The 8,386-nt window shown below is 33.3% G+C and overlaps 1 protein-coding gene across 1 annotated transcript; it reads right to left on the reverse strand.

The window, feature by feature from the left end:
• Positions 1–5,721: 5,721 nt before the first annotated feature.
• LOC110794012 (protein FD) lies at positions 5,722–7,962 on the reverse strand. Its single transcript, XM_021998952.2, has 3 exons — positions 7,293–7,962; positions 6,934–7,011; positions 5,722–6,019 (listed from the first exon to the last, which is right to left on the reverse strand). The coding sequence occupies exons 1-3, from the start codon at positions 7,740–7,742 to the stop codon at positions 5,948–5,950; spliced, it is 600 nt and encodes a 199-aa protein (XP_021854644.2). The 5' UTR covers positions 7,743–7,962; the 3' UTR covers positions 5,722–5,947.
• Between the last annotated feature and the right edge of the window lie 424 nt (positions 7,963–8,386).

Consider the following 8,386-nt stretch of genomic DNA (forward strand, 5'->3'; position numbering starts at 1 on the left):
AAAATTTGGAAGAATCTAAATCAACAAACACATTTTTCCAAAGAAATCCTTTACCTGATAAATCAAAAGGGAGTTTGTGAAAGAACTTGGATGAAGAACTGCAAGAACACGACTTTGAAGATCGTGGCGGTGCTACGGTGGATGTCGGTGGATATAAGACGCCGGAAATCGCTTTCTCCTATTTGCTCTCAAGTGATCACTGGAAATGAGGGGGGAAATCACTCAAATTGGCCACTTATTTATAGAGGGGTAAGAAATGATTACCCCTGCCACGCGTCATCACCCCGTTGGACACTCCAAGAGCAGTGAAAACTAACGTCTGTTTTCACTCCTCATGAGGGGCAAATGATGTGGGCTTGAACAAATCTCCCACAAAGCCCAAAGAGGCAGCCTACGACTCATACTAATCAGATGGGCCCAGGCCTGGAAAGAAGGCCCAAAGTCCTGCTACTCCACCAGAATAAAGACAGAGCCCCATTGGGCAAAGCCCATTATCTTTAAAAGCCGGTCCAAATATGGGAGGCCCATCATTGCAGGACAAAGGCCACGTGTCCTAAATCCCCAAGGGGCACGTGTCCCATAGTTAGGGTTGAGGGTGCAGTCCCCAAGGAACTCTAGCACTATAAATAGCTCAGATCCCAAGGTAAAAGGGCATTCAATTCCTGCTCAACCACAACAAACTTGTCTTTGCTCTGCCTTCTCTCTACAAATTACTTATCTCTCTAGCTTATACTTACTTAAGCATCGGAGGGAATATTCCTACGGGAATATTCTTGTTTTGCAGGTTGCCAGAAGTTCGTGCCAAGTCATACTTGATACCTCCGAGGAGCGCGTGCCACATCAGCACCGTAAAAGTTCCCACAACAGTAACTATTGTACACATATAGTAACCATTAAAATAATATAGTAACTATTGTACACATATAGTAACCATTAAAATTACATAGTACCTCTTTAAACCACATAGTTCCTGTATTACTCATACAGTTACTATTTAAAACCGTCAAGTCATTAATCGAATTCGCGAAGTGAAAACGATATTTCGGCAAAACACAAACATTAATTTCTCCAAAACAACAAATATTTTCAATTTTAAATAAAAATAGATTTTAAATTCTTTAAAAAATAACAAACCGAGATGTGATCTCTAAAAATTCATGCGAAGATTTGTAGACGAGCGCAAATTCTCCGATTTGGTTTCGGCAACGACGAACCTCCTTCTTGATCTACTACTTCCTCCAATTTTTTCCTCATCTAATAGATCCAATTGTAAGAATAGTAAGATAATACGAAGAAAATCGAACAAAATCTAGAAATTTGGGCTAAATTTTGAAAAACATAGAGAGAAAATGAAGAGAGATAAATGAAAGAGAAATGAACAGAATGTAGATCTGAAATTTTGAAAAATAAAAAAGTTTAAAACATATATAAAGTGGGCTAGACACAATCGCATTTAAACTCTACGTAACACATAGTAACTCTTTAAAACACATAGTTACTATAATACGCATATAGTTACTATTTAAAATCACAAAATAGCTGTCACGTGACAGTTACAATATTGCCCATACAAATTACTCCGTTGCCCTGGTCCACGCTAAATTAGCGTGGACCAGGTTTATATTAGTGTAAATAGAGTAATAGACTTGGGCCAAAATATCACGAGCTCCATTAACATCTGAATTCCGAAAATACAATTTTCCTCCCCAAATCTTTGTTGTTCTAGGATGTTAGTTTATACTACTTACTACCTCCGTTTTAAAATTATCTTTACACATTTTATTTTATAACGTTTTTTACATTATGTTTTATTCTATTTTCAGACTTGAAAATTTAAAACCTTACCCCTGTTACCACCCCAACATTTACGATATTTCACTCAATTTTTTTTACTTAATTCATTTTTTTCTAACACACAACTAAATTTTTACAAATTTTTATTACTTTTATCCATATTTATTATATTTTCTCAATTTTTTACACTGTCTCTTTTATTTGTCTTAAAATTTATGCAAATAATATCTGTGAAGATCATTATGGAACGAATGTACGTAGTAATCCACAACATCAAAGGTATGAATCCTTTCTCTTCTCCTAAAACTTTGGATTTTCAGTTACTGTAATTAGTGCCAATATCCGAAAACTGAACACCCCTAATCCGTATTATAAGTGATTAAGTTCTACACTTTATTATCTTAGATAAATTAGAATACATTAATGACAGGAGGCTATGCTAATTTCAATGTATTTTTCCTTTTTAAAAAAAGAGTTGACAAGTTGGATTTTTGAAACTCGATACTTTGCACAGTACATGTCCTACATTTCATTTGAATGAAAAATGACATGTGAACGTATATGAGAACTATTATATTGTTCCGACTATATTTATAGTTAGGTATACTCAGAATCGGATTTTTTTTCCCTTATTGATCGGATGTACTAAATCGTAAATAAACAAAACCGATAAAATTAGTATAAGCTAGGAGTATGAGTACGTTGTGTGAGTACCGGCCTAAGAAATATGCAGTGAAGTGTTTAGATTAAGTTCTCAATAATTACGATAATTATTAAAAAGAAGTAAAATGAATAATTGGTACATGGCAAGTTACTGTTCATAAGGAATAGTAGGTGAACTAAAAAAAAGGATAATTATTAAAAAGAAGTAAAATGAATAATTGGTACATGGGAAATTAGCCACTTTTTAAAGTGTAGAGATATATACAAATCTCAAAGGTAGGCATTAAACAGGCTAATTAATTATCTCAAATCAAATTCTCGTGCTAACTTTTCTTCTACTTGTCACCACAACAATCGAGTTAGTTTTTTGTTGGATTATATTTTTTAAGCATTTTTGTAATATTTTTATGAGGTAAGATGTGTTGTAGAGAAATAGGGGCAATAGGAGAAAGATTTTTAATTAAAACAAAAAAAAAAGACGGGGAAGATGTTACCACGCATAAAATCAATCTGGAATTATCGTCTTATGTCCAGCTTCAAGATCAATTAGGCTTGAACTGAAAACATCAAGACCAAAACTTAACGAATTTTACCATCGGTTACATATTTAATCGATTCTAAACGAATGAATTAGCACGTATTGATTGAAATTTGATAAATATATACTCCGTAATTAATCAATTTCATAAAATACTCTATGGTCATGCATGCAAATATGGTGCTTTCCTACATTGCATGTGCATTTTGAGTATGTGCGTCGTTGTAGGTCTTGTAGCCGATCTTCTAGAGACATGTACTATTGTACATGATTAATTAAATTGAAGCATATAAAACGTTTCTAGAATATGGGATATATGAACATTTAAAATTTAAAAGAAAATTTAAATCATAAAATACTCCATTTATTAAAGAAATAAAAGACAATTCAAGTAGAATATGAAGTATAACACTTCTATTAATTTCATTATATCTCTAAAAAAAGCTCAAAGCGTAGCGCTTAAGATCACCATGTTGCTGAAGTATTACTAGCATACTCGGACTGGATTGTTTGTTGATGATTGCTCCGATTACAACCGCAATTACCACAAAAAGGTGATGACCCTTGATAGTGAAAGCGTTGACACGTTGGACAATGTTGGCATTTCCCATATACCACCCTTGTAACTACAACCCTTTTGTCATTCGCATTAGAGCCATTAGCATTATAGCGTTCCATTATAAAACAAAAGGTTATTTTAGATAGAACAATGTAATTGAGAAAAGCTTGAATAATATTGACTCGGCTGACCAATATATATATATATATATATACATCACATAAAAGTGTATTCAACTATACATATCAACATCTTCCAAAAATAACAAGTATATTGTACATAATTACAGGATTTTCATGAATCAAATTTACCACGTATTTTCAATATAATAAGAAATGTTGATTAAAATGAGAATTTTAGTATAGAAATAATTGTAATCGAAGCAATAATATTGTTTTTGTACTATTAGCTGTGGGTATATTAGTATATAGTACCAAGAACTCCCTATAAATTAGGTAATATACTTTATTAGTTACCTAGCTATATTAGTATATAATATTCTTTACTAATTAAACTATATTAGGTAACTATATTAGTATATAGTACCAAGCACTCCGTATTTTACTTAAAGTTTATGATACGAAAGTGTAATTTAGGTAACATAATAATATACTTTAAGTAAAATTTAACCATATTAGTATAATATTCTTTACTAATTTACTTTAATGAAATAATACCAGTTATCTCGTGAAGAAAATAACTACCCTAAGTCAAAATTAAGGCGTTTTGCTATTACAATTGCCTCGCCTTGTATTGACTTGGGCCATCATTAATAGCCCGCCCGTCTTGAGTTAGGTGTTGGGTCGGAAAAGGTTAGTGGATTAGAACCCAAATAACATAAGGGGCATGTCATTGTTTGGGCTGTATTCGTGATGGCTTGTGCAACGGGTAATTGGGCACGATTAGTGTGTCAGCTAGTTTGATTAGATAACATGTGTTAACACATTTGATTAGATGACACGTGTCATCCATTCTTTCCTCCATCAATTTGGTTTTTTATTTTTTTCCTTTGTTGTTTGGTATATTAAACAACTCCAATCTCCCCTTTCCCTTCATCTTTCTCATACAACATCTATTCACCAATCTATTCATTCAACATTTTCTACTCCATCTTCCCGACTAGCTCTCAATATTAAATCATATATTCTATCTAAAATCACAAGCTCAAAAATTTTAGAACTTAAAAAGATAGATTAAATAACCACTATACAACCGCCCATTCAAAAGAAGCTAGTTAAATTAATAATCCATACAAAGTGTACAAATGAACGGACTGGGGCATGCTAGATATGGTTTATATTATCATATACTTCCTCCGTTCCGGAAATATCGCACCATTTGTTTTTCACACTATTCACACTACGACTTTGGCTATTTTTTGTGATTCGTACGTATGGAAATTTTAGTCATGTGGGATAATGTTAGATTGGTATTGATATATATTTTTTAAATATTAATTTTTTATAATTTTTACTTGCACACAAGTTGAGATATTAAGAGTCAAAGTAATGTTTAAATGAGTAAAAGTCCACCATGGTGCGATATTTCCGGAACGGAGGAAGTATAACTTGTGAAACTATCAATTGTTTGTTGGTTCAGTGGTGACTGGGGCTGAACTGGGTAGGGAGGACCCGTGTTCGATCCCCGCAACAACAACTGGGAATGGACTGGAACCCATCCACCCATAACTCGCCCCGAATCTGGATTAGCCTTAAGGGTGAACCGGGTGGTAACACCAAAAAATAATATACTACCTCCATTTCAAAAATATTTTTACGCTTTTCATTTTAGTCTATTTCATAATGTTCTTTGCGCTTTGTTTTTTTCTATTTTTGGACATGACGATTTACTACCTTATTCTTATTACCCCACAATATTTACCATTTTTTACTCACTTTCTCTTACTTTATTCATTTTTTTTCTTACACTCATCCACCTTTTTAAACACTTCGTACTTTATACATATTTTATTATATTTTATTATATTTAATCAACTTTTCAACTTTTACCTTAATATTTATACAAATAGTAATTGTAAATATATTTCAAAAACAGAGGTAGTATATAACTTATAAAAGTGAAAAAGCCAAAGATACTCCCTAACTCTATAATTTGTCCTAAAGTCTGAATAAAGCATGAATTGCCTCCAAGAAAACGAGGCCAACAATAAGAGATGGGGAGGAGTTACTAATTAAAGTAATTACATTTATATGGGTTATACTTAAATAATCTAAAAAGAAATAAGGACTAATTAGTAAAGCACACGTGTCCAACAATATGTTAAGTTACTGTTAATAGTACTAGAAAGCTACCTTACAAAATACGGAGTACCAAAATAGCAAAAAAAATAAAAAACCCAATAAGTTAGGGGTGTTCTGTTGTCTTCTATTTTCTCAAAATGGGGCCGAAGATGTTCGATGAAGACCGTGCTTTGTGGGAAGCTGAGCAGGCGGGTCTTCAATTAACTGCACAGTATTACAATGGACCACAAATAAATACCCAAAACTAAATTGGTTTTTTGTCTAATGCTAGAAAATAACATACTCTGTACTACCTTGTCATGTCTCATGTACTAGGCTTTCTACTAGACTTAAGCTTAACGTTTTTTTTTTGACAGCGACTTAAGCTTAACTTGGATGATGTTACCCCTTGTTATCCCTTTTCGGTTCGTCATTTTGAATGTGGTTCTCTCGTGAATGTTCTCACTTCTCAGGACTCAGTACCAAGTATTTTAGTTTACTTTATTAATAATTTGGTATATTAAAAAACAAGCTGGTAAGTAGGTTTGTCTTTACCAGTTTACTCCCTCGCCCCTTTTTTTATAAAAAATAAAAAATATAGAGAGTGCAAGTGGAAAAAATAACCATTTAAGGCATGGGCAACCTTAAAGAGACGTTCATAAAAGGAAATTGGGACAATCAAATAGGGACGAAGGGAGTAATTAGATTAAATAATTGTGTGTGAAGAAAAATATGTGAAGACCATAAACCATAATATGAGGCAAATAAATAAAGACATTTCTTTATAGCATAGAGCAATCTTTTAAAGACGGAATGGGTCAATAATTTAGCAAAAATACAAAAACTTAAAAAACATTCCTTCTTTAAAAAAGTTGGCAAATGTACTTAATAAATAAAGGAAATTTTCTGTATTTTTTATTTCCAAAAGTTAGAAAAGTGAGTTAATTTACATTTTCAATCCTGAATTCATACCCACCGATACCCCACCATGGCCACAAATGATCTTAAGTCAAGTCAACTTAGTTGACTTTTAGTGATCTCAAATATTATTATCCATTTAGGTAAAAAAATACAGATTATGAAAGTATTTGCAATGAATTTATTTGGTTTTAAAACATGGTAGAGTATATTCTCATCACCTGTTGTTGTTGCTTCCTTAAAGCCTCGTTCTCAACTCGTAAACGGTCAACTTCTACCTCTAACTCTGTCACATATGCCTGTTTTATTAAATACAAACCTTAGTAATTAGTAGAATAATTAATGATTAAATATTACACGACTACCTCCAATAAGACATAAAAACTTGAGTTGTATTTAAATCTCCATAAAAAAGGTAGTCATTTATAATCAAACCCAAAATAGCAATTTAAAAGCAGTAAGTATTTTTCATGTCATATTCCATTTCCCATATTTAGTAAGGAGTAAATAAAAAGAAAGAAGAAGAATAAAAATAGTAAGTGCATATTAATAGCAAAAAGAAGAATATATAAATGGGAACCTGCTTTCGAGCCCTAGAACGAGAAGCAGATTCTCTGTTCTTAACCATACGTTTATGTCTTCGATCAACATGTTCATCTTCATCCCGATCAGAACACCTCTTCGAATTCATAACATTCTGACCAACAGCAGGCGCTAAGCTAGTTGGAACAGAGGAATTCCCATGTAGTCGAAAATGGTGAGACTGAGAGTTGAATAATTCATTATTATCTAAGAATTGAAATTCAGTAGCGGCGGGTCTAGTTTGCCAAGGTGGAGGCTGCGGCGGCGGAGGAGAAGAGTCAATGGAGGAAGTGTTTTGAAGAGGTCCAGCGTTGAGAAAATCTTGGAAGATGAAACCCCTGAAGTGAGGCGCGCCGCTTGAGGTAGGCGGGTGGCGAATTGTGTGAATGTGGGAGATGGGAGTGTTTGGGAGCGAATTCATCGTTATGTCATTCCAAACTTCCTCCATTGATTTCCAGGTTTTCGGGTTTTTCTTATTCTGAACAAGGGTTGAGGAGGAGGAAGAAGAAGAGGAGGAAAGTAATGTAGAGTCGGTAAGATGTTGAAGATGACAACATTTGAATTGAAAACACAATTATGCAAATATAGAGAGAGAAAATGTGTATGTGTGTATGTGTGTGCAGACTGATGACTGATGAGAGAGTGGAGGAAGAAAGGCAGTATGGTAAAAGTGTACTACTCCACGTTGGAGTATTTTGTAATTATTATCACTATTTGTGTAGTCACGTGACTTACACGTGAGATTTGACAATGAAAGATTTTGTTTGTCCAATAGGAATAGGATAGATTAAGGGTGGTGTGTTGTTTTGTACTGTAAGAATTCAGAATTGTAACCATTTACTTAAGTTTCAACTATTTTTGGAAGGGGAAATAGTGTCAACTGTCAAGATATAAGAGGGATTACCTATGATTAATTGATTGTGCATGTCGTTGTAGGAAGACTACTACTAATGGTAATATTCAAACTTGTTCTAAAATTAAATCAGGTTGGGAGGATAGAACAGGAAAGATACGTGGACGTGCGTTTATTATGAACAGTCATAAAGGATAAAAAGGAGTTAGAACAATTATGTATGGCTGATTACATCGCAT

The sequence above is a fragment of the Spinacia oleracea genome, chromosome 5 (genome assembly GCF_020520425.1).
Source record: "Spinacia oleracea cultivar Varoflay chromosome 5, BTI_SOV_V1, whole genome shotgun sequence".
Classification (NCBI taxonomy): Eukaryota; Viridiplantae; Streptophyta; class Magnoliopsida; order Caryophyllales; family Amaranthaceae; genus Spinacia; species Spinacia oleracea.